Raw genomic sequence first — 27,427 nt, 5'->3', positions numbered from 1 at the left:
AACACTGTAATTTCTTTCATCAATTACCTAAACAACTAAGAGTACCTCTAAAACAAGCTGGTAAATCCTAATTATATGACAATCTTTAAGGAATCTTGAAATTCCTTTAACAAATGTCACCTAACAAGCGAAGCCTGCATTTATCTTCGCCTTAGTATGCTCACCAAGAGTTACTACAAATCAGCTGACACTGATAATGCACACACATTAAACCTCCGTGCAGGTGTTTTTTCCAGCTGCTTTAAAACACTAACTTAAGGACATTAACTTCATAGCTTTGGTTGAAATTACAATACACTTTCCCCTTCAAGTCTGAGGGACAGACTTCAGAGCTCTCTGGCTGGCTCTTGGCGCTCTCCCCAAGCTAAATGGCTCTAGCAGTGTTGGATGCAGGGCAGATTTCCGATGATCTGGTAAAATGAGCTCAGGAAGCCCACGAGTCCTGCCAAACAAGCCCAGTAAGCGGGGCGCAGTGCTGTCCTCTGCATGTGGGGACTCCAAAACAGCCGAGAACACTGATGCTATGAGAGCACCGTTCAGCCCTCAGGATACGAGTTAATTTTTTCTTCACCTCAAGTTGTGAGGTATTTAGCGCTGGCATACAGATACAAGAATCTGTAATCACAGAACAGTTCTTGTATCACAGATCTTTTATAATTTGTTAAATTACTAGACTTAATTGATTTTTGCACATGCATTCCCTAGCACTTCCACAGGGTAAGAAGTCTAGTACAGAGCGGCAAATGTGATGTTCTGTACCCACAACATTTCTGCACTTTTCTATATACTTTTTATAACTAATATTCTTAAAACTAAACATTTTGTTACTACACTTACAGAATACAAAGAATTTCATCACCCACATAGAAGCCCTCATGCCAGCCCAACAGAGCATTTAAGAACCTGCTTAAATTAAAGCACAACTCTGAATAACTTTTAAAAAACATGTAGTTAAGATTTCTATAATCTCTCCTCATTAATATGACTGAGAATCTCCTCTAGAATTGAAAATAACAGAAGTTATCCTTGAAATTGAAAAGATATGAAGATTCTCAGCTCAAAGTTGTTCTCAAGATGTAGTGTCTGCACACATTCAACCCAGGGCAAACATCACAAGGTGGAATTCTTTAGCTCCTCAGCCATCCCAGCTCCCGTAACTATCTGATCTATCTTTCCTTCTGTCACCCACCCGAAACACAAAGAACAGGGAGAAACTGAAGGCATAGTTCAGTTCCTTCACTAAACAAAACCCAGCCACATACACACAATGATATAATAGGGAAGAGGCACAGACAGTAAAATATATACAAAAATCACCTCTCCAAGAACATCAATCACCATTCTCTTTTCTTAAATTAATGCTCTAGCTGGATAAGGGTTAGAGCTTTCTGATTTCAACTAGCTATGCCAAGATTAAATAGATGTGAGATTTTTTATCACTTCTTCACCTATATCTATTATAGATGTTTTTCACTGCATTGTTTGCTTTAGATATCATGATTAATTGTTTTTTTGCACTTTACCTTAAAACGGTTTAAGTTTTGTAAGATTTTAGAGTAAATAGGTAAGAGCATGACATTGCTCACCAAAAGATGTCATGAATCTGCTCTGCAGTGCTCCCTTTAAACGAATATCCTGATTCTAACCACAACTACCAGCACCTTCAAAGGTAACAGAGTGTACACAGGCACACAGCCTGGAGAGGAAGGGGTGTTGTATAGTAACATGTAACAAACAAAAGCCCTCTCACTTGTAGCTAGATAACAGGGTGCATGCTTGGTCCCCTGAGGTCAGGAAGTGTCACAAGTGGGTCTCAGAGTCACAGATGAAGAAGCAGCATCGCTTTCCCAAAGTTATACTTTTTGAACAGGCATTGCCATAAGACATAATGCTCTGTAAAAACATGTACTAAGGAACAAATAGAAACCCTACAGGTGTCCAGACCTGAATTACTTGCAAGCAGCCACCAACACCATTCAAGTGCACAGACAGAATTTGATTCGCTGGCCAAACAACATGATGTAATATTCTCCAAAAATGTTCATGCTTATCTTCAAACTCCAATTACTGTACCTTCACTTTTTTGATACTACCAGTAGTCCTGAAGATTGTCCAAAAAAATGGCTCCAGCTAAATCACACGCACGCCATGTCATTTGAATTGAAAAAAACCAACAGCCAATAACACTAATTAACATGAAATTCTGATACAGTGTTCATGAGAAAGCTAGGACGAAGTAAGCTTTTCTTTCTGAAATAGGCCATCCTAGTATCATGTCATTCATTTATCTTGCTCGTCTAGAGAAGTGAAAAATGAGCCAATCATAAAAATGTCCTACTCTAAACACATGACAGGAAAAGCAAAACAGAAGACAATGTGGCACAAAACCATCTTTAATTGATAGTAATATGTATTGTAATCACTGTAAAAAAATAAAAATATTTCAAACAGAAGACCGTTTGGAGACATAGTGGCTAAACTACATTTAAATTTATGTATTTAAGCAACCCAGAGATTTTCAGAGAGAAGGTAGTCTAGAAAAAGAAATATCGCCATGAATGGAAGTAGTTAACATTGTTGAAAATCGTATCTTCCCCGTTCATTAACGGAGGAGATGTCTTCTTCCTAATTATAAAAACAAAACAAAACAGGACATTTTTGGGGCATGATTCTTCTATATTATTGAAGTAGAGAGCATCAAAGCAATTAAATGCAGAGATACTAGGTCTGTGTGAAGTAAAGCAAAGGACTAAATAGGATTAACCTATTAAATCTGATGTCAGATACAGTAAAAGTCTGAAACAAGAGTCCTAGAATAAGCACTTCTTGGATGACTTCAATGAGAATGAAAATAACCATATTCTGCCCAAACTTCTCAAGGAATCTGTGAAATATGCTACTGTCAGTTGAGCTCTTCAACTGCAGCACCTGGTATCTCATAATCCTGGTACCCGTATTGTGCTGAAGGTGGAGATGATGATACACTACTTCTCTCAGCAGAAAGTGTACAGGTTAGTGGTGGGGGATGACAATACTGATGAGAACTGCAACATTAAGAATCATCTGCTATCTCAGAAAGTCCATTGCTTGGAGAACCTCAATTTAAAGAGTGTGAGGAAAAAAAAGTCTGAGAAGCTAGTATGATGATGAAATTGTGAAGTCTAACACAGTTGTGTATAATGGTCATATGGAAATTCAGCTGAAAGTTGATGAGGTAAGTAACATAAGGGTTTGGTTTACTCTAGCTTTTGTGACTTGACTTCAGGGACACTGAGCTTAGGGATAACTCCTTTTCCATGGAGAACTGCAAGTGAGATGGAGTTCCTCTTCTGCTAACTCCTATAATAAAGGAAGGGATTGGTCTTTAATTTTTTTTTTTTTTTTAAGCCTCCTGTCCAGTAGAAACAGCAGCATCTCTATGGAGTCAGTCTTTCTAATGTGACACCAATTTTAAATGATTGATAAAGAATAAAAAAAATTGGAAAAAATGGTATAAATGTAATTGGTACTTGTCAAGATTAATTTTGGAACTGATAAGCCTAACCCCTAACCTTCTCTTATTTGGGAAATTTTTAGCAATGGAGACTCTAAGAGGATTAGCACAAATTCTTCAAAAGGATTACCAGTGGCTTCGTATCAATACCAGAGTGGTTTCTTTTTTAATGTAAGCAATTAGTACTAGCCTCCTTCAGAAAGCATTTCCCTATGTTTTAAGAAAGCTATGTCTGAAATTCTTTGAAGAGAATTTAATTCCCTTCACTTGCTCTTGGGATCTCTGCTCCATTCACATCAGAGAAGTTCTCGAAATCTGTGATGAGATGACACTGATCTGACTGCTTTGAAAAGGACTCATTGATTTGTCTCGTAAAGATATTTTAAACTTGGCTTTGCTAATCTTTTTGTTTGTTTTCCAAACTAAAGACAAATAGGACCTATCTGAGTTATGGCTTTCATTTACAGCTAGAAGAAATTTGAAATTATTACTGTTCAGAAGAACTCTATGTCACAGGATAGATAACTAACACACTTATTTAAAGTCAGATGATTGACTCCCCAAAACCTCCCAAATACTAAACACTGCGAAACACAAAGTCTGCTAAAATCCACAATAATGTAACTTGAAGAAATATTTATAATATAAACCAATCTATGGAAAGGAACTGAATTCCTTAGTCTGAATACATTTATATGCTCTCTTTATACCTTTTTTTGAGAGAAGATGGCACCCTTGGAAGACATGCTTGGTCCAAGAAAGGGACTAATGATTAATGAAGAGCTTAATCTCCAGTGTAAGAGAGGTCTCTGAGTAGAATATATACAGACAAAACGTCATAAAGAACCAAGAATCTTAAGCCAGTCCTATATGGATGTATTCCCTACCTCAACAAACATACAGGTCTGGATCAAGTCTTTGTGCAGCCAGCTCAAATCACAAGGTCATCTTATACCATGAAAAACCTCCTGAAATTGTAAATCAATACTGTAGTAATCTAAAACAACTTTTGCTTTTTCTCATGTAAAGCTATAGTGCTATGAGGATTTGCCTGTCAAAACTAAATGTGATTTACCGATGACAATGTAAAAGTAAAAAATACACATAAATTCCAGCACTTAAGAATAATGAACTGATACATGATACTCCTAGTAGGAATAGGATCATCAACCAGTATTTTCAGATATGATAGGTATAATCATCCTCTGTTATTCTCAATATAAAACACTGGACATTTTTCAAAGCCCATCACTTTGAAGTTTCAGAGAACGGGGTGAAGTCTAAGTATTGGGTGAAAAGGGTAGGGGGAAAAGGGAATCTTTAAACAGGATTAAATTACAGATATATTTAATTCAGCACTTAGGGGAAAAAACCCAAACAAAACCAAAAAAAACACCAAATCAAAAACTTTTAATGCTTCCAGTACAGATTAATAAAATGATATGGTTTCACTTGCTTTACTGTAGGTCACCGTGTGGCAGCAAACTGACAAAAGAAAACAGCTTAACCAAAATGTACACAGTTTGCAGAATTTTGAGGTATGTGCTACACATGCCAGTGAAATAAGGACCTGAATTTCATGGTTGTACTATGACACTTCAGATGAGCCACAATAAAAGTTAAACTCACATAAGATGATTTACTACAGCTGATAAAAGTACTTGTGTGACATATGCTAATTGGCTGGCAACCATAACATACTACACAATGCTACATTTTCCAATACTGAGATATCTGGTTCACACGTTCTTTCAGATCTTTGTAATCAGCTGAAAAATACAGATACAAGTGTCAGGACTGTGCTGTATATCATCTTATGCAAACAAAAAAAGTACCTATCTTATGCATATCTACACACATATTGTTCAATGAGAAGACTCTTCCCAGGTTTTTTTTTTAAATGCTGATTAACAAGGTACCTAAATAAAGCTTCATATTGCATTTTTTAAACAAAATATTCTATAAGAGAAAGCTTAATTAGTTAATTGTGGGACAAATTCTTTGTCAGAACTCATTCTTTGAATTCTTCCAAGGATCTCCTCTCTCAAAGTTAATCACTCTTTGATCCAGTCAGCAAAGGAGAGGCACAGGATACTCACAGCTAGTGGAACATCAAACCCATCTCAGTAATGGCATAGAGATGTAACAAGTCATTTGGTATGTTTAATGAAGTATTTCACTAGCTACCTTAAACCTGCTTTAAAAGCATTTTTAGGGAAAATGTGTCTGCATAAAAACAGGACAGAAAACTTTAATACACTTAACCACCTTCTCAGAAACTATACAGGTGAGACTACTCCACTGTTAATTACAATTACCAGACACAGTCAGACTGGATTCCCTTTTGTTAAAAGCGAGAGATAACTTCAGTACGTGGTGATCAAGAAAGTCTTTTTGAGTTGAAGTCTTCTATTTCAAAATAAGACAGATCTGCTAACCTTTAAGACCTGCTACATGCCGTTGACTGAAGCTTCTGCAGAAGAAGGAGTATGAAAGCAGCTCAGCTTGCTTGTCTAAGGGTGGGATATTTTGCTGCAGTAAAGTTCTTTTGGGATCTCCTGCTGAGAGTATAAGTTTTTAGCAAAATCTGAAAAACACTCTGGTTGCAAGATTATTGGTCTGATATTGAAAATTACATCTCTGGTCATCTTCCTGCATGGAAGGACATTTCTGAAATTTCCTAGACTGCATGGGTTGACAATTTCTTAAGGCAAATACTACAGACACCAACTAGGAGTAATGCACCACTTGATCTGCTGTTCATAAACAGGGAAAAACTGGTGATGAATACAGCTGCAGATGGCAGCTTGCCTTGCAGTGACCCCAGGATGACTGAGTTCAGCATCTCGAGGAAGGATACAAAGTTAAACAGCAGAGTTAGGATTCTGAACTTCAGGAGATGGGACTTCAGCTTGTTTAAGCAACTGCTAGCCAGATTTCCCAAGGAGGCTATCATTAGAAAGAAAGGTACTTAGAAGAGCTGGCTAGTTTTTTTTAAAGCAAATTTATTTAGACCTCAAGAGCTAACCAGCCCATTGTACAGGGAATTTTGTCAGAACGACTGCTTAGTGCACAAGAATTGCTTGGTGCACAAGCTTACTAATTAATATGCAAAAATAGAGCATATTAGAAGTGGAAACAAGGATGGGAAACAAAAGGATATAAAATCATTGCTCTGGCACTTAGGGACAAAATTAGGAAGGCCAAAGCCCAGCCATAGCTAAAACTGATGAGGGACATAAGGGGATTCTGCAAGTAGGCTAGTAGCTGAAGGAAACCGAGATAAAATGTGGGTCTGTTAACGAATGAGGGAAACAACTTAGGAATAGATTATATAGAAAGGCTTGAAGTCTTCAATATTTTTTTTCCCTTGGTCTTCACAGGCAGAGCCTGATCCCAGATCTCCACGCATACCAGCACGATTTGGGAAGGAGAGGGATGACCAGCAGCCAGGGAGCAGCAGGTTAGGGCCTACTGAGAAAAGCTGGATGTATTCAAATCTATAGGATTCACCAAGCTGAAAGCTCATCACCATAATCATGGTGATTATGGGAGGTGCCTGATGACTGGAAAAGGGTAGCGTGTTATGCCCACCTTTAAGAAAGATGGGAAGGATGACGCAGGTAACTACAGCTAAACAGTCTCCCCTAGCTCCCTGGAAAGATGGCAGATCATGCCACGTCCCTTGGAATCAATTCCCAACTATGTGAGGGACAAAAACATAATCAGAATAGGCAATACCGATTTACCAAAAGGAAGTCATGGTTGAGGCTAACAAGTGATCTAACAGCCTATACCATTTGAGTAGCAGTTACAGGAGTGACAGAGCCCAACTCTTCTTGGTAGTGACAAATAGTATCACAAGGAGTAATGGTCACAAGTTGTTTGATAGGACATTCAGAAAAACTTCTTCACTAGGTAAATAGCGTAACACTGGAAATGGTTATTGAGAGAGGCTGTGGAGACTCCACGCTTGGAAATTCACAACTCAATTATACAGAGCCATGGCTTCATCTGGTATAGTGTTGGCAACTAACCTGCCTCATGCACGAAGTTGGCCTAGACAACCTCCAGATGTCCCTTCCAACCAACATTTCTACGATTGTGCAAATGGTCTGGTATTTTTTAGGACACTAAAGAATGTTCCCGAGGAAAGTTTATTTTCCAAGTTTTGTAAGCGCACACTGTACTAAACAACGGAATGACTCAGGAGACAGATAATGGGACATACCCATACCCTTTATCTCACATCTAGCCTACTTCAACCAGTAGTTCTTAAACATCCTTGACAACTGTGTAACAGACTAGAAAAAAAGGTCTCAGTCCATAAGAGAAAACCATTCTGTTGCAAGTAGCAAAAAAGAAACTAAGTATTGAATTTGCAGAATAATTAATTATTTTGCAGTATTATAAGCATTTCCTTCCCAACAGAAATAGGAAAGTTTGGACTGCTGATGCCCAATTTGCACTTATTCTTCCCACTAAACGGTGCAGTCATCTATCCAACATTTCCAAAAACCCTATCAGAAACATCTCTTATTAAAAATGCACACATTTCTCAGAGCAGAACTTTACTACTTAACATTTTTCAGCAAACACAGATGATGTGAATTAACCGCTAACTGATTTGGTTACTATTGATCACATTAGTTCCTCTATGATCACTGGAGAACATCTATGTCAATACATGCTTTTCACCTTGTCCGAGTAATACATTGTACTCCCAGTATCTAATGAATTCATGCTACTTCTTAAACCGTTAATATCTGCAGATTTTGATCATTTGTGCAATACTGTTTTGAATTATGGCAATTCGTAGTACGAGACAAATACAAAAAGACAGTTAAAATCATTGTATTTTGTGGTAACTATTTGCATATGACTGAAGAACCATACCCGCACTTAAAAAAAAAACCACGTTTAAATATTTTCTAAAAGCCAAAGGGTAAAATAATTTCTCAGAGTATCTTCCTGAATTCTGCCACATACAGATCACCTTTTCCTCTAGAGACATAAGGCTTCCATATCACCACTTGAAGTTTTTTGTTTTCCTTTCCATCATTGTAAGCTTCGTATTTTGGCAACTAAACTTTGCTTTAAAGAAACACCACCTTCTTTCCTGTAGTTCTACTTAATGACCCAAACATGTGGCAGCTTTTCTGAGAGGAGACCTGTGTGCCTATATGGAAGCTCAGTGGAATTCACGTGCGCTAATCTGGGGACTAGGCAGTAACAGAGCTGTCTCAGTGAAGCGCTCACAATCTACAAGTGAACAAAAGAAACAGATGCTGCTGAGAAAAAAACACTCCTCCTGCCATTATTGTTTTGTAATGGGAGCAAAAGTAAATAAACAAATAAATTATCTAAACAGAAAGATATCATAATAAAAACAATTTTTTTTGTAAGTCTGAGCTGATTTCTGATGCAATTTTTTTCCCCTCACCCCAACCTTTTAAAAGTTACTACTGTTCATTAAGCTTCAACCATGAAAAAAATTAACTAATGCTGGAATTTTTTCTTTAAAGGGAAGGATAATTTAATAATAGCTAATATACCTCTCTCTCCCCTGTTTTATTTCAAGTTCTTATAAGGACACTTTGCTTGACTTCTCCTGAACTTAAAATTCCTTTACCGAGTAACCCAAAACAGAAGAATAATACCACAAAATACATTATAATCCTCAGCTGATATTAGACATGGAAAAAGTCAGTTCAATATTATTTTTTCTCAAAAACTAAACTAAAAATAATATTATTATAACGGTAAACAATATTACCTTTGTGCTGTGAACAAAATACAGGAATGATATGTTTTAATTCTCTACATGCTTGATATACTAGGGACATAACACCATAATGTAAAAGTTAACAGTGAAGACAGTAACAACTGCAAGAACAACACTGTGCAGAAATGACAGGAAATGCCAAGACAAGGCTTTTAACGGACATTTATTAAAGGTTTAAAAATGGGAAATCTACCAGAAAACATATAGTTCCCCTTACTCTTCCGTTAGAAGAATTCAAGTTTTATTTGGAAAGATGCAAAATTCTCAAGAAGTTCCAAGCAAACTATCTTCTATTCAGGAATAAATGTAAAAAAGTCAAGTGTGCAAGTAATTTAACTTGTGGAACTAAGATGACCGAGTTTGATAGGACCATTCATACATTTAATATAATTCATACACACCAATGTTTTAGAAGTATTAGGAGCAAAAGACAACCTGAATAATTTTTCCTGAGTCAGTTTCATTCAAAGAGATATACTCCCTAAATAAATATTTTGCCAACTTTCAAGTATTTCTTTGCATTGTGCCATGGAACACACGACAGAGAGATGTGAGCCAGTACTGACCAAACTGGTGTATCCATCATGCACACTGCCAACAGATACTTTGGCTTAAATTTCAAAAGCATAGTTATATTATCAAAATACCACACCCGACCTAATGATCTTACTTGACATCAGCCAGGCCACAGTGATAGACGTTTGGTGCTACAGCCAGCACAATCACCACTAGCTTGGGGGAAAGAAAAGGGGTATCTTTACTCTGCAAGGTGTTAAGCAGAGTTGACATGCCCTCAAGATGACCCAAATGGCAGACCAATGTCTAGGAAACCCCACCAAAAACTGCATAGCATTTCATGCAACGCTTCAGAAGTAAACAAAAAGCAGCACAGAGATCATATTGAACAGGTAACACTTCAAGGAAGTATCACTAATGAAGGAGGGATATTTTGCAAAGCGCTACTTACAGGTATGGAGGCACTCAGTTACTGTAGTTGGCTTGATGAGATAGCCTTTACAGATATAGCAGGTGATATGAGGATTGAAATCTTTCACCAAGTGCTTCCTCTGAGTAGCCATTCGTGGGGCAGGAAATGCTGGCAGAGTGCTCGGGCCAGAGGAGCAAGTCTGAGAGGCGTCAATGCCCGTGGTTCACAAGAGCTGTGGCGCTGCTCCGTGCAGCTGGACTTCTCCGGGCATTTGCTCTTAATTCTGGAGGTCTCACAGGGACGTGGCTCGTAATTCCTGCTCCTGTGCCAGGCGAGTCATCTTCCTACCTGTAACACACGTGGAAAGAGAGAGGTGTGGAAGCCTAGCAGCACAACACCGGGGACGACGCCCCAGAGGACAAGTGTCGCCATGAACTTGGCAGGGGCACGCGGGTCACTATTCACGCAGCAGCAGCTGTGTGCCCGGCGCTCGGCAGCCGAGCTCCGAGGCAGCGCCCCTGCCCCCGCCAGGCTCCGGCCGCCAGCGGGACAAGTCCCCCGGCGCCGCGGGGCATGGTGACAGGTGCAGGGGCCGCCGGCCAGCCCCCGCGGGGTCCGCGGGCGCCCCGCTGCCCGCCCGGCACGCCCCCGCCGCGGCGAGGCGCGCCGCGGTCCGCAGGCCTCGGAGGGCCCCCGCGGGGAGGAGCCCCCCCCACCGTCCCTGCCGGCGGGAGCCGGCCGGCAGGCGAGGGCGGCGGGCGGGGCAGCTCGGCGGCGGCCGGGCTCTCCCCCCGCTGCCCGGCTCTTGTCCCTCCGCCCCGCGCACCTGCGGCGCCTCCCGCCCCCGCCTCGGCCCCCCGCCGTACCTGGCGCAGCCCAGCGGCCTCGGGCGGGCGGCCGCCCAGCGAAAGAGAAAGGGAAACGGCGTGCGCCTCCCACCCCTTCGAGCCCTCCCCCCTTCCCTCCCCGCCAGGCTGCCGCGGCCGGTCCCAGGGCGGGCGGGACGGGCGCGCAGGCGCTGCTCCCCGGCCGAGTCTTGCTGCGCCGCGGCCCGCAGCGCCGCTCCGGGGCGGGAGCCGCCGGGGGCCCTTGGGCGGCCGCGCCGCCCGGGCACCGGGCGGGCGGAGGGGACCGGGGGCGGGTGGCCGTGGAGGTGAGGCGGAGGGCAGGCGGGAGCGGAGCGGGGGCGCTGCCGGCCGCAGGTAAGCGCAGGAGCGGCGGCAGCGCAGCCCGCGCCCCAGCCCGCTGCTCCCCGCGGCACGTCGCTTCGGCCCTTACGCCGTTTCTTAAAAACAACTTCAGCTTCTGCCCGTGGAAGGTGAAACTTAACCCATTTCTCCATCCCTCAAGAAGAAACGCTAAACCACTGGACTAAGTTAGGCCCAAATCCTGTAAACAGTTACACGTTACACACGTGCTTCCCTCTAACCGGGACCAACTAGCCAGAGAACGATCAAGCAGGAGTGAAAGCTGCCTCTGTGGTTCAATACATCTGCTTCCTCCCCCCCCCCCGAAATGCACTATATTACCAGGAAATTATCCATAAAACTAAAGCTGCCTTAATGGTGTCTTTCAGTTGCACTATTCCTAGAAAATTTCTTCTACACTCCTTTTAACAATAATAACAAAAATATAAGAAGGCATTTCCTGTATTAGCTGCAATACCATCACATTACCTGTGACTGTGCTAGGTCTTTGCTTTTCCATTCTGCATTTGAAATAAATACTCATTTGGCATTGGCCCTCCAGTGCAGTCTCCCTTTCATCCTTGGGTATGTGCTTGCAACAGCAGAAGGCTTTAATAACTTAGGCCTGCTCCTGCCATCCTTTCCTACTTCTGTAGATCCATTCCTGCAGTAGATCTCCATTTACATCAATTCAATTGCCAGGCTGAGTCAGGTGCATTTAAAACCGTTACAACTGAAGTTACAGTGCAGTGGTGAATGCATGATAAACCTGACAGAGTAATTCAACAGAACGTGCACAATTTTTCCTGATAAAATGTTCATCTTGTACGAGATTATTTCTCCACAACATGAACAAAAGTTTATAAAGCTAAAAATCTTTCAAAGCAGCACGTGGTATAGTTTAACAAAAAGTTGTGTTTTGATGGCTTTGGCCTTCTATTGTCAACCATTGTTTGCATTATTATACCATAAAGCACACACTGCTGAGTCAAAGGTTAGAGAATGCTAAACTCTAACAGAGAAAGTAGACAACAGACTATATATATCTCATGGGGCTATTTTAATTAGGAGTCACATTCTGTCAGTTTAGCGGAAGTTGACATTTTTCAGAATGAGCATGAGTGGCCCTTCTTGAATGTAGACTAAGCATGATACAGCGTTATTAAACTTATATACATGCATTTAAAACAAGCAACTGCTGATGCTCTCCTGGCTGTTTCAAAATGACTGCATCTGGTAAGATTTGTTTTAAAAATAAACTGGATTCTAAGTGAGATTTCAAAGGATAGTTTATCAAGTGTCTCTATTGGAGAAAAAAAAAAATTCTAAACAAATTTATCAGCTAGACTCATGTTTACACAATAATGGATACACAATGTTCTATTCAAGCACATTAAAAACACAGTTACATCATTTGTTATACTGTGTAGCCCATACAGTAATAATTGCACAGCAGTTGTGGTACTTGCAAATATACACAACTGGTATAGATTCTCACAAGCCATAATGAAGGCCTTTTTTTAAGGATTACCAGTCCCATGCCAGGTAAGTGACAGTGTACATGACAAATTCTTGCCTCATCTCTCCACAACGTAGGAGCTCAGTCCCGCTGGTACCAAGCTGTATTTATGAGATGCTGAGTGCCCTTAACTCTCACTGAACATGATGAAAGTTGAGGCATTCAGCACCTTTCAAGACCACAACATAAAGAACAAACAAGCAGCAATGCAGAAGCAGCTCTCATTTCATTATCAGAGGAAAGTAGTATAACAAAGATCCTTAAATACTTACTCCTACTTTATATCATGTGGAAACAAATTATGTTAATAAATGCTTATGAATTAATTATAATTTCAAAGGTAGTTAACCCCTAGCATTGCATACAACAACAGGTTTATTTAAAAATATAGTGCCATATAAGTGATGTGAGCATTTTGATCTACTTATAGCAGTTAAAAAGTAACAGAGGAATAGCGTTTGAATCAAACAAGGCGGTCATTTTCATATTATGAGAGAAACAGAATTGACAAAATGAACTGAGCTAGTCAGAGTAAATATATATCATGTATTAGTGACAGCAAATGTGGTATTACAGAGAGGGTGACTATAGCCCTCAACTCAGTGATGAAAATGCAGCCGCTCTCATTTTTCCGTGTTTCTTAAACTTCTGACTTTCCTATCGACTGACATGTACTCAGCAGTTCTTAGAGTGTCCTTAACACAATACTTATTTTTTTTTTTAAACTAAGTCTTTTTTACATATATGATCTTGTCTAACACAAAGAAAATAAAGACTGCTTTCTAAGTATTATCAAAGTAGAGTAGTTTGTTAAAATCCCTGAACTACTGGATCATCCTAATGTGAAACAGAGTAATTATTTACATGTAATACAAATAAAATGTATCTTTTTAAAGGAACAGCCAGGACACATAAGAACTTGTGAACCCAAGCATTTAATTAATTCTACTCATTAACGCAGCTCCAACATTTTTGAAAAATATCAATGTTTGATGTCAGTTCTCAAGTAAATTCCAGAGAGAAAATAAACATTGGTCAATACAGCCAAGTTCTCAGTAACATTTGAAATGAATAATTCTAATTCTGCAAGTAGATCCACGTGAGTACAACCTTATATCCCTATAGAGCTACACTGGAGTCTGTTTCTAGGCAAGTCTCCAATTACCCTCCAGTTATCCTAAGAGTTACTTGTATTTTGTAGATGGAAGAATTACTGGGACACATCTGGACTGGGAAAATAATGAAAAAAAAATCCCTACTTTTCTTAATAGACATTGTGGAGCAATCTGAATATTTAGAGGGAAGCCACAGCATTCACCTTCACTGAATACTGAGTCTCTAGACATCTCATGGAAATGCCACTTCATGACTTTTAAAATCTTGAAAACTTCACAGAATTGCTTAGGTTGGAAGAGAGCTCCTGAGATCATCTAGTCCAACCCCTCTGCTCAAGCAGGGTCAGCTAAAGCAGGTTGTCCAGGACTGTGTCCAGTTGGGTTTTGAATATCACCACAGATGGGGACTGCACCACCTCTCTGGGCAATCTGTTCCAGTTTTGACCACCCTCATAGTAAAAAAATGTTTTCTTGTGACCAGATGGGGTTTCATGTGTTTCAATTTGTGCTCATGACCTCTTGTCCTGTCAGTGGACACTACTGAGAACAGTTTGACTTCCTCATCTTCATTCCCTCCCATCAAGTATTTATACATGCTGATAAGATCCCCTCGAGCCTTCTCTTCCCCCAGCTGAGCAGTCCCCACACTCTCAGCCTCTCCTCACGTGAACGATGCTCCAGCCCCTTAATCATCTTTGTGGCCCTGTGCTGGACTCGCTTCATATCCTTCTTGTACTGAGAAGCCCAGAACTGGACACAGCACTCTAGATGTCATCTCATCAGTGCTGAATAGAGAGGAAGATCACCTCCCTCAAACTGCTGGCAACTTACTTGAAATACTTGCATATTTATTCAGGTATGAAAAATAGATCAAATATAACCACTTTTGGATCTTCTATTTCCAGTGTTAAATTCCCTATCCACTAGAACTGTATCTAGAATAGAACGATACACTAATGATCTTTGGACACCATCTGGTCCATGCCCCTGCTCAAAGCAGGTCTAATGTTAAAGTTAAATCAGATTGCTCAGGGCTTTATCCAAATAAAGTTTGAATATATCCAAGGATGGCAATTCTACAGTCTCTCTGGGCAACCTGTCTCAACCCTTGGCAATCCTCACGGTGGATTTTTTTCCTTAGGTCCAGTCGGAATTTTCCTTGCTGCATCTCACATACTTTCCCATATATATGAGTAATTTACTAGCAACAAGTAAACTTAACTCTTACTGTCATTATCACTGTCTTTGCCATTATCTTGGGATCACGCGTCACATTTCTTTGCTGTTAGGCAAAGAGTAGTAACATTGTTTATTGTATAAACAACATTACTATGCTCAGTGTAAAGACTGTCTTTGATTTGATAGGAAACGATAGGAATCAGGCTATCCTTATCCCCATCTCTTACCCATGAAAATGATCAGCAATGAGGTTTTGCGTTTCTACTGCGAGGGCTTCTCTTCATCCCTACTGAGCTCTACAGAAGATGCTGTATATTAGCACATAATATCACTTCTGGGATATATATATAGCATTTCTTTCTTTATGCTTACTCTTCTTTTGAAGTCTAAAGTAAAGTAGCAAAGCAGGTTCCAAAATGCTAACATCTGTATTATTATGCCATTGACAAATAAGTAAACAAGACAAATGCATTCAGGATACATTTCAAGAGTAAGGTAAAATTGTGTCATAGAGTGTTCCAACTTTGTTGAACTAATTTCAAGCAAATTTTTAAAAGTAAGAGAAATCGTAAAGTAAGTTCCTACAGGTTTTATAATAAATGGCTGCTAGTAAAGGAGAAGGAATGAAATTAGTGATTCCATCAAGGGAAAGATGAGCAGATCTGTATTGTTAAACATTTCTGTGGCACACTAAAATACTGGTCAGCCATAGCACTCACTGTCTCTTCCCAGCTAGAGAAATGCAGAAACCAAGTAAAGAACAAGGTCATAGCAGTGGGAGAGGGAGAAAAATAAAAAAAAATCACAACTGTGAAATAAAATTGACTAGAAATTTTCACTAGGATGAAGGAGACAATTTAACTTTAGCCACTTGTATGCAGAGGTTGAAGTGAAAAAATAGCCGGTTCTGAACATATTATTAGCTGACCATTAAACATACCAAGGGAAGATCTTGTGACCAGTTTGACATACCTCCCTGTGAATAACAGATTTAAGAACTGTGGTTATTGCAAATTTAAAAATACCAATCTATCACAGCATAATTTAAATTATTCAGCTGAAAGCAGCTGTAGATTTAAGTGCGATGGCACTGTAGGCAACTAAAATACTGGTGGTATCCTCAACCTCTCCTGGTTTTGTCTTATGGGACGCTGTAGTTTCCATGCACTTTGGTTCTGTACTACATCGCCTTTAGTTTTTTATAGGGTATTGAAAAAAACGTTTTGTGGTTCGTGGTATGTTCTGTAGGCTGAAATGGAGTAGGCATTATTTCACAGTTGCCTGCAATTGTGGGGAACCACAAAGAATGACCAAAGTAGTCTTTTACAGTCCTATGTTTTATATAAATTTATAGCAATTCTGTGTAAGTACTTAGAGCAAGTAACGGTCACACATTTTGATAATAGCTTAAAGAAGATGCATAACTTGAAACAACCCACCTTGGTTCTAAATCAACTGCTTTCCATGCACCACAAAGACCTTGCATCTTCAGAATTACTTTTTTGGTCTCTGGCCAGTTATTTCACTTCCACTGCATAGTTTGTTAGACTTTCTCTGAACTCATGGAAATCACACCTTTGTTGCCATTTCTATTATTGTATAATCTCTAATACTTCTTAACTACTTTACCTGTATTGCTATCTGATTATATGCTTCTCCCAGTTCAGTTTCCTTTTACTCTGCTCTCTACAATAGTATCACCTGCTTATTCTGTGGCTTTTCCAGAGAAAATCTACTCGGGAATTAATGCTATTTCAAGTCTCCCTGCTACTGCATAATGGAAAGAAAGAAATCAATCAGTGACAATCAGAGCCACATTATCAGAAAAACTCCAGTGGTGTAACATGCACAGGCCAGCCTGAATATAGCTGTTGTCTGCATGGGCAAGACTATGTCTCCTCCATAGATTTCCAGCATCTGTTGGTCATGGGGCAAATACTTTGCCAACTCTACGTATGTATCCTTCAAGGGGCCAAGTACCTCTATACCAGTATAATTACAGGTTTCAAGTTTTCTAATCAGGTCTCAATGAAGTCTATGCTTTTCCACAAGACATCCTAATGGCTATTTGCTATAATTCAATTACTTTTCTTTTTAAATCCTTGCTTCTGTCAGTGTTATATTGCTTCTTCCATTCTATACTTCATTATATATATATAAAAATATAATATATATAATATATAAGAATATATATTTTATATAATATATTAATTTTTTCACTTTTTTCCCCTGAAAATATCAAAGCCACTTACATCAACATATACAGCTCAGCTAAACAATAATGTGAAGTGTTCAAATAGTTTTAGAAAAGTGCCATCTTTCAGTCTCTGGGAAATGGAAAACAAACTGTAAGAACCCTCCAATGACTCCCGCTAAAATTGTTACTAACAGATTTTGTTTCTTACAGTTGAAAACTGGCAGGAATGCAAATCAAATTGTATCACACATGTCAAACAACTTCACAATTATGCAATCAACTCGCACTGCAAATTAAAAACAAGGCTTGCTACTAGATCTTAAGTCAAAACAAATTTAAAACTCCAATAAGCTCAGCAAAAGCAATCCTCAAGAAAGCTACTCATGCATGTTACGATGGCAGAACCAGCAAACAAAGAGGCTTGAAAGGAAATAGAAAAGTAGCAACCAAATTGCCTCATCTTTTACAAGACAAATTTATGACATTCACAATGTCTTAGGGAGTTAACTACCCTACTTTAACAGATTTTCAACAGGAATTCTGTTTCCAGCTCTCTCAAGAGTAAAACCTTTAACTTAACACACAATGTTGGATGGACTCCATTTCATTTGAACTGCATGGGAAGACTCTCATTCATGGGAACGGTCACTTTGTTTGCCAGTTAAAACAGTAGGCTTCATTGGAGGAAACTTAATATAGATACTTGTGAATTTCATTTTTAACTTGTAAAATAAATAGAGAATGTTTTTTCTGAATAAATTAAGAGAAAATAAGGAGAAGACCAAGATATTCCAACCTTAGCTTCACATCCTCATACGATCTTTTCTGACAGCAATTTAGCATATATAGAGAGTCAAACTCTGTGCAGCAACATGTTCCATGTGATCCAGTCCATCCAATCATATGACCAAAGTCACAGCTAAATTTGGCATATCGAGTTAGATAAAAGACATTATCTCCACCTCTCCCTAAGAATAAGCAAAAATAGAAGTTCTTTATGTATTTTGGATGTTTGTAACAGTTCACATTAACAAATGAGAGTCACTCCAAATAACATTTTACTGAAAGCATTATCTTGAAATATTAATAATTTTTATCCAATATACTAATAGAAAAAGATTAAGCAAAACTGATACTTTTAATTGATTCTTCATTTGAACAATACGCCAGTTTTAGGAAGAGACAAGCTCAGGATTCTAGCCAGAAGCTATTCTCAAGTGAACAATCACTCCTCAGCCCATAACTTGGCATCATATGCCAGTTCTGCCGTCACATTAGCTTAGGAAGCTGACAGTGCTGGTTTCCCAAGTTTAGTCGCATGACTGCAGTAAATCAAAAAAGTTTGCATAAGTGGTGCCTGTGTCTGACATTATCATCACCGAGTTTTCTAAAGAAAAGATGTATAAAACAATTCTCAAGTATGCAAAAAAATGTTTGAAATTTTTTTTGCAATTACAAAATCATGGCCTTCAGACTCTGCCTGCATGTAAACAGCATATTCTGGGTTGAGGTGCATTTAATCAGATTGAGCACAAAATCAACCAAAAGCTGTGAGACTATGTTTACCATCCCTGCATCTTGAGCTTCCTTTTTGTAATGCTTGGAAGTCTGGGTTCAGCTCAGTGCTAATGAGATCACGTGGCTTTTAGCCGAGTAGGCTATGGCAGTTTGGATACTCTCTTTTCAGGCTCTGGATGGAGCAGGGCTGAGTCTCTCCCAGAATACAAAGAATATACACAATCCTGCTTTTAAAAAGCTGTACTGTCTGCTGAAGTTCATTCTCACATTACTAACTTGTCCAGTCTCATCAACTAGACAGGATCATGAACTACTTTGCTAGAAAATTCTGTAGGAAGAAAATGATGGTAAGAAATGTAGGTCATGCTTCAGGAGATTACATGCTTTTGAGTCTAACAAATCAGTTCTTAAGCACACTAGTACAGGCAAAGCCCTTCTAGAGATGCAGTTGTTTGAATAAACCAAAATAATGTCTGTTTTGGTCCTTAAATATCTAATGGCACTTACTGAAGAGGTCTGACAAATGCTCAAATTGGATCATTCTATTATGATTCTTGCTTTATATTTAGAAAAATAGATCTTTATTTCCTCTTCAAAAAGCTGCCATTTAGCAAAAATCATATTCTTGCTAAATTCACTACATTCTGCTGCAGGGGTATCTATACTTAAATGGCAAGTGAACTATGTTTATATTTCAAATTTAGGCCCTGATTCTATAAACACTACCATTCATGCTTCACTATGCATGCCCATAGTCCATGCAAGTCTACAGTCCAGCTCATTAAAGTGGGTAACTATTCACTTGCATCAAGCTTAGTATGTAACTCCATGCAGCAGTGTACGTATATATGTAACAGCCACCTCCTTATATTTTATAAAGGTGTATAAAATCTGCAGAAAGCATGCATCATTCTCCACTATTGTTTCATACTTTGCTGCTATTTCTAATCTGTATTGCAAGAGTTCCAAATCCTATAGTCACCATCAAAACACTAAGAGGTTCTAGGAGATGAGATTTATCTCAGATATAATATCTCATCTTGAAGTTGCCAGCTGCCTTTTTTTTTACAGTATCAACACATTTAAAAAAAGAAAAAAACAAACCCAAAACCTTTTCACTTTCAAAATTTTTCACAATAGGTAATGAACTGAGCTGCCTGATAAATACCTTTCAAGAACGTTTTTCTGAAGTAAATGATAAACTATGCTAAAGATATCATACAATATCTGTCCTTTCTACATTACTACAACCTCTATACACTTTGCTGAGTTTTTTTAGATGTGACTATTTTCTTCAGCGCTGTGATAAGTTTAGGTTCTAGAGGCTTAAAGCTAGAAGGTTTCACCAATCAATTTACATAGCAAATCTCGCTCCATTCCCTAATCTAATATCCTTGGTAGGCTTTTAAGAATAAAAGCATAATACTCTTAAAACTATTTCCCTTTATCACAAATGCATAGATGGGAATATGAATTTTTGACAACGTATTTGGCTTATGAGAACTTGTTGATACATATAACACACAGCCTGCTCCTATCATCACCATGCTGTCTATTTAATAAATCGCATTTAAATACAAGACCTTAGCTGCCACAGCTCAGTAGGAATAAAATTAAGGAGATTTACATTTTCCTGCTGAGAAATCTGGAATGCTGTCTAGTGTTTTATCCTTGCGTCTTTTAAACTTGTCAGAAACACTGGTGCCATCATAACCCTCCATCAGTCAGGAACTAAAATACGTCTTTCAGGGCTATGTCTTCCACTAAGCAGCAACTTACCAAAATCATGAGGGAAATCATTGTTACAAAATACATCAAAAAGAGATACCTTCAAACACAGACTGCCAATTTACACTTTTATGCGATATATTTTAAATCTATTGTACAAATTTCTTCATTGCATCTGTTGGTCTCTGCATTTGTACCAGTGAAGCAATTCCACTCCCCTGCCTTTTAAAAAAAAAAAAACAGTGAATAGTGTAAAAAATGCAAGAACAGTTGAAAACCCTCAAGGTGAGGTATTAAAACTGCTTCCTAATAATCCTATTTCATGTTAGTGTCCCTCATTCAATAAGGACAAACTAATGAATTTTAGTACAGAGAGACTCAATAATATTCCTGAAAACTACAATTTTTGGTACAATTAATGTGGTGCTAAAAAAACCACGTAACAAAGATTGTTATAAAGAAGAGAAATGGAAAGTATACTGTTTTGCTGTAGATAGATTACATACAGTCACTTTTTTGATGAAGGAAAAAGCAGCTTCATAGTTTGTCTGGAGTCTAGGACCAAATCTTTAGAAACATAATTTTTACTTAGTAACAAGGTCGGTATTATTAATTTTAGAGCAAACATCCTCACTATGAACATGACCTCTCAATGATGTTATTGTCCAAACCACTGGCACTGATGTAAACAGGAGCCAATTTAAATGGTACTTAGTGCCCAAAGAGTAATAAACTTGTAACCACTTACAAGAATACTGTAAGTAATTTATTTAGCATAGACAAAAGATGAAGATCCCTACTTCTTTGATAAGTGTCTCTTCTTCACAGCCACAGAATACAGTAACATCAATCAGACAAGATGCAAATATTGACAATAAAGAGTGAAAGGTAACTGCTACTCTACCACATAATTTTCTCCCTCTGCTTATGATTTTATCAATCGAAGTGCTTGAAGAGCCACTAAGATGATTAAGGGATTGGAGCATCTGTCAAATGAGAAGAGGCTGAGAGGACAGAGGTTGTTTAGCCTTGGTCAGGGGGGTTCTTATCAATGTGTATAAATACCTGATGGGGGAAATAAATAAGACTAAGCAAGAGACTTCTCAATATTGTCCAGTGCCAGGACAAGAGGCAGCGAACACAAATTGAAACATGGGAAATCCCATTTAAACATAAGGAAAAAAAAATCCACTGTGAGGGTGGACAAACGCTGGAACTGTTTGCCTGGTGAGGCTGTGGAGTCTCCATCCTTGGCAATTTGTCTAGTTGACCCTGCTTTGAATAGAGGAGCTGGACTAGACAAATGGACAATGAGGTGGACTGAAAAACAGCTGAACTGCCAGTCTCAAAAGGTTATGATCAGCCACACAAAGTCCAGCTGGAGGTCAGTCGCTATTGGAGTACCCCAAGGGTTGATAGTGGGGCCAGTACTGCCTAACATCATCATTAATGACCTGGTGATGGGACAGAGTGCATATTCAGCAATTTTTCAGATGATGCAAAACGAGAGGAGTAGTTAATACACCGGATGGTTGTGCCACCACTCACAGGGACAACAAAAGGCTTGAGAAATGGGCCTACAGGAGTCTTACGAAGTTCAACAAAATGAAATGCAAAGTCTTGTACTTGCAACAAACAGCCCCCACACGAGTACATGCTGGGGACTGACAGGCTTGAAAGCAGGTTTGCAGAAGAGGACCTGGCTGTCCTGGTGGATATGAAATTAAACATGAGCCAGCAATGCACCCTTGGAGTAAAGAAGGCCAAGAGGCACCTGGGCTGCGTTATGAAGAGTATTACCAGCAGGTCAAGAGAGGTGGTGAGACACATCTGGAATGCTGTGTCCAGTTGTGGATTCCCTGGTAAAAGAGACATGGACATACTGGAGCAAGTTTAGTGAAGGGCCACAAAGATGACTAGGGGATTGACATCTATCACACGAGGACAGACTGAGAGAGCTGGGAGTGTTTAGCCTGCAGGAAAGAAGGCTCAGGGGAGATCTTATCATTGTCTATAAATCCTTATGGAGGATGGAGGGAGGAGTGAAGAACACTGAGCAAGAGTCTTCTCAGTGGTGCCCAGTGGAAGGACAAGAGGCAATGGACACATACTGAAACACAGGAAATTCCATTTAAACATCAGGAAAAAAAGGTTTTTACCGTGAGGTTGGTTGAACACTGGAATTGTTTGCCTAGAGAGGTTGTGGAGTCTCCATCCTCGGAGATTTTCAAAACCGAACCGGATAAGGTCCTGAGCAACCTGCTCTTGTTGACCCTGCCTTAAGCAGGGGCAGTGGAATAGATGACCTCCAGAGATCCTTTCCAACCTCAATGATTCTGGGATTCTGTGAAATACTAACCAGAATTACTCAATAGGTTTGGAATATGCTTACTACATGCAGTTCTAGGCTACCTGTGAACAGAAAGAGTTAGTAATTCCAGTTGAGTCTGAACTGTATCAGAGGTGTATGCTATGGTGAATGCTGGGGTCTTGTCTCACGGCGTTGGTCCCTCATGAGTGTGCAGCATGGACACTAGGGATACATCCAAGCATGCACTGGCTCTGCCACCTCCTTGTCTTCATTATCCTATGGGATCCACTGTGGTGAGCACCATAATGTAAACTAAACAAAAGCTACTGGGTTTTCCTAAAAACTATTACAGATTAGTATCATTATTTTGCATAGTGGCTCTGTGTCCATTCTCATTTGCTCCATGACATGTCTAAAAAACTTTAAATTATGAAGAAGCTACTGTACATGCTAAATATTTTAAGGGTAGATTTAGCATTATAGTAAGCTTCCTGGAATAGTGCATAACAGCGAAATACACAGTCCTGTTAAACTGGGTTAATAGCTGCTTCGCATGTCCCAACTTCCCTCCTCTTTCCCTTCATTCAAGTTTTTCCCTTTCTCTTGTCCCTTCTGCATTCCTCTGCTGCTACAGGTTGCTACATTTCTTCGAGGCACCAAATTTTAACTCAAAATCTGATGAACAAATTTACCTGTTAGCTTCCAGAAAGATAATTGTGTTTTCAAAATATTATAGCTTTGGGGTAGAGGTGTTACTCCATGTTACTTATGTAACAGGAGTCTAAATCCTTCTTGAAGAGGAAAACTCAACAGTCTCAAACTGCAGAATATGTCCTTCCATAGTACAGAACTCTACTCAATCAACTAAGTTTTATATTCAGTGCACTACTTGGCTTTTGAACACCTATAGCCCAATTGTCATAGAGGAGAATGTAATTTCGGAAGTGGGTAATTCATGCAGGAAATGGGCTCTCTGTTAGAGGTGGTTCAGGACGAGAATGAGGGTAACTATATTTAGGGTCTGGGCTATGTATTACCACTATCCAGCCCTAGGGAAATCTGTGCAAATCTGTATTGACTCAAGCTTTAATTACGTTTATTTCTTGCTTTTCTTAAAGCACCAAGGAAATCATACTTCTTGGGAATTCTGGGGCAACTGTCAACTAGTATTCCCCAGCAAAACAGCTTTGTTGATCAAAGCAGCCACAGAGGCATGCCGTCTTGTCTTCTGTGGGTAAAGGAAGAATCTGTGTATTATGGGGCAGGGAGGGCCAAGGGAAGATAGAAGATGGAAAAAGCTTGCTTCTACAGGAGAATAAATCAGAAGAAAATCTAAAGGTTGACTGCAGAATTTAGTAAAGGAGTAAAAAAACAGGTGATCAAAATAAAACAAATTTTTTGAAAGGGCAAAGCAGATCTGCTCTTTAATCTAGCTAACTCCAGTAATTATGGAAGTGAACATTTAGAATGTACATCAGCATAACCTAGCCACACAAGGGTCCAGGGCAAGCTGGGTCCCATTTACTGAAACACCTGACACTATTTTTATTGCTATTTAACAAAGCTGGCTAGATTACACTTAGTGCAAATATATCCATTCAGCTCATACACCTTCAGCTGCAGTGGAAACATACCCTTTGAGAGTCCATCTGGTCTAAAGAGTATCCATTCTAAACTGTGTGAAGAAAAGGATACATTACTGAGCCTGTTTTCACAAAAAGTAAAATATTTCTGGCTGGTTTCCTAATAAATTTCTGATAAATAAATTTCAGCCACACAGAGAGACATGACTGCCTAGGAATTAAACTTCCAATTCTCAAATTCCAATACAATGTGTTAATCACAACATTATTCTTCATCTGAATGTTCATTTGACATGCATTTAAACCAGACACCTAATCTCTGAGGTGAGAGATTTTATTTTGAAAAAAATAGCCATATTGAACACTTAACCTACATATTGCCTCATATTGCTATTGATACCAGCTCCTGAAAATAATCAAGGTATCGTCAGTTAGTTTTAGAACAGAATTGGTAAGTAATTAAAAGGTAAGTCTCAAATTTTCAGCATATGGAGGCAAGTATAACATTTTGCAAGCTAAAATATTTGAAGATAAAAAGCTGGATTCTTCAGAATTTCATACCTTATATAGTATGTGTCTGTGTATTTATAGATATGTAATTTTATACACTTGCAAAATGGGAGTGAAACAGAACATTGTGTTTTAATTGCATTTTTGCATTCAATTTTAAGCCAGAGTAAATGATCACTTAAGATGACAAAGAATCAGACCCATCAACTCGTCTTTTTTTTCGTATTAACAAATATCACATGAACGTGAATATCACTGTTTACACAGCCTAATCCTACACAATACCTCCATGACTTCCAGAAAGAAGTTATTTTTATGTCTCTATGATGTAATTAAATGTACTTTTACCTCTGCTGTGATGAAGAGGTTGCTGGTTAATACACATCTAGTACTGATAGAGTGTTTTATAGCTACACATCCATTATTAAAAAGGAAATTAAAATGCACAGTTACGCTCATTTCCAAAGCAGCAGTTAATATTAACAATTGCTGAAACAGAAATACTGTCTCACTTTATATTTGTCATTAACTGAAAGTATTTTTGGTTGCAAACAAAAGAATATTACAGATTCGAGCGCACACACATATCATACTCTGCAGCGAGGTTTAAAGGTAACATCTCCATCATTGCACTCTTTGCAGCATGTTTAGAAATGTACTTGTAAACAATTCTTATTCCACACATGCACAAGTATCAAAATCTCCCAATAACTAGGAGGGAAGATGTCCAATAAAGGATACCACCAGTGTCCACAGTGCATTGATAACTCTGGGAGAACAAAGTGTCACTCCTTCTAACTCCCGTAAGCATTCCTATGTGAGAAAATTCCAGCACCACATTATCTAATAAAAAATGTGCTGGAAGCACGTGGACACTATTAAGAACTGAAGTGGTCCTCTGGTCTACTGCTCTATTACACCTCTTAGTCTTGAAGCCACAAAGATTGCATTATAATCCCATGAATGTTTCATTATCTTTGGTTAGGTTGTGATGACCACTGCACAGGCAGAAACTGCTCATATGAAAATGCCAAATTTCCATTCTTTTTTCTAGTCCCTTCCTCACGCCTCCCAAACCCTGGATGGTTAGATACTATAAGTACCTTCCACTGTCTAAAGTACTTCCATACTTTATAAGCATTTGAGCGAACTCTTTACTTCACAGTGGAGTCAGTGACTCATTTCGCTAATGACACATGAGCAGAGATGAGGAAAGAATAAGGTTTTCACGCAATATTCAAACATTGTTATGGAAAGAAAACTGCTCACGTGAGGAATGCTAGGCTGCTTACATCCCTACAGACTCCATGTCAACAAAAGTAACAGCAACCTTTTTGCTCTATTCCCAAAACAGCACTGCTGGTAAACCTGCAAAACTCTCAGTAGATTCCAGCAAAAATTTCAGTTTCACTAGAGGCTAATGCCAAATATGATCTTTCAGATCTCATTTCTCTATAAAAGGAATGCTTTATGTTAGACAGGAGTAGGTGGAAACATAAGACATTTAGGCAAAACATCCAAAAGACTCCTGCACAAGAAAATAAACACTCTGGTTTGAGAAAGTTGAGCATTATGCAATGCACACAACTGTATAAGTAGTCTGTTTTCTGCAGTAAAAGAAATTAAACAGAACACTTACTGACCTAAGTACAGATTTGTGTCCAAGACAAACCTAAATTCTTATTTTTCAATTCATTCAAACCTTGAGCAACTTAAGTAGTGGGACACACTGCTTAAATATGTACCTTAAATATCTTTGATGTGTGGATTCCCCTCTCAGTCTGAGTTAGAAATACTCATCATCTCCCCCACCATGAGAACTATAAAATGTGTTCAAAAGCACTAAGGATATCTATAAAAGACTGTCTTCTTCCTTCCTGACAAACATTTTGTTATTCAGATGCTATCTACAGCTTTTTATAATTTAAGTCTCAAACGCTTCCTAGGTACTGGGTCTGGCTAGACCACGCTGGGTTAACCTGGGTCTGCTTTCTTCATAGCAGCTCACATGGTGCTGTGTTTTAGATTTGTGACCAAAACAATGCTGGTAACACACTGATGTTCTAGCTACTGCTGAACAGTGTTTGCACAGCATCAGGGCCTTCTCTCTTTCTCGCTACCCACCGCAATGAAGATTGGGGGGTGCGCAATAGGTTGGGAGAGGACACAACCAGGCAGATGACCTGAACTAACCAAAAAGATATTCCATGCCTTATAACATCATGCTCAGCCATAAAAAGGGAAAAGAGGGGGGTTTAGGGAGGTTAGCTGTCTTTTGCTTGGGAACTGGCTGGGCATCAGTCTGCCTATGGGAGGTGGACAGTGGTTGCCTTTGCTTCACTTCTTTTCTTTTCTTTTCTTTCTCTCATCTTTC

General features: G+C 39.1%; 1 protein-coding gene across 5 annotated transcripts in view; it reads right to left on the bottom strand.

Moving 5' to 3' along the window:
- Window positions 1–27,427, bottom strand: part of PCGF5 (polycomb group ring finger 5) — a 72,094-nt gene that overhangs the window by 27,100 nt on the left and 17,567 nt on the right. For 3 of the 5 annotated variants that reach the window (XR_012674300.1, XM_075154682.1, XM_075154687.1), the window contains exons 1-2: window positions 11,073–11,171; window positions 10,246–10,554 (exon numbers count right to left, since the gene is read on the bottom strand). Coding sequence is in view for 4 of the 5 variants with exons in the window: in XM_075154682.1 (XP_075010783.1) it covers window positions 10,246–10,357 (112 nt within the window). In the remaining variant the exon portion in view is untranslated. Of the gene's footprint in view, window positions 1–10,245; window positions 10,555–11,072; window positions 11,172–27,427 lie in introns of those variants that run through there. The other 2 variants (XM_075154683.1, XM_075154686.1) reach the window with 1 other exon arrangement.

The sequence above is a fragment of the Calonectris borealis genome, chromosome 7 (genome assembly GCF_964195595.1).
Source record: "Calonectris borealis chromosome 7, bCalBor7.hap1.2, whole genome shotgun sequence".
NCBI classification, from domain to species: Eukaryota; Metazoa; Chordata; class Aves; order Procellariiformes; family Procellariidae; genus Calonectris; species Calonectris borealis.
The sequence above is the reverse complement of the archived record's forward strand: the minus strand, read 5'-3'. Positions and strand labels throughout refer to the sequence as shown.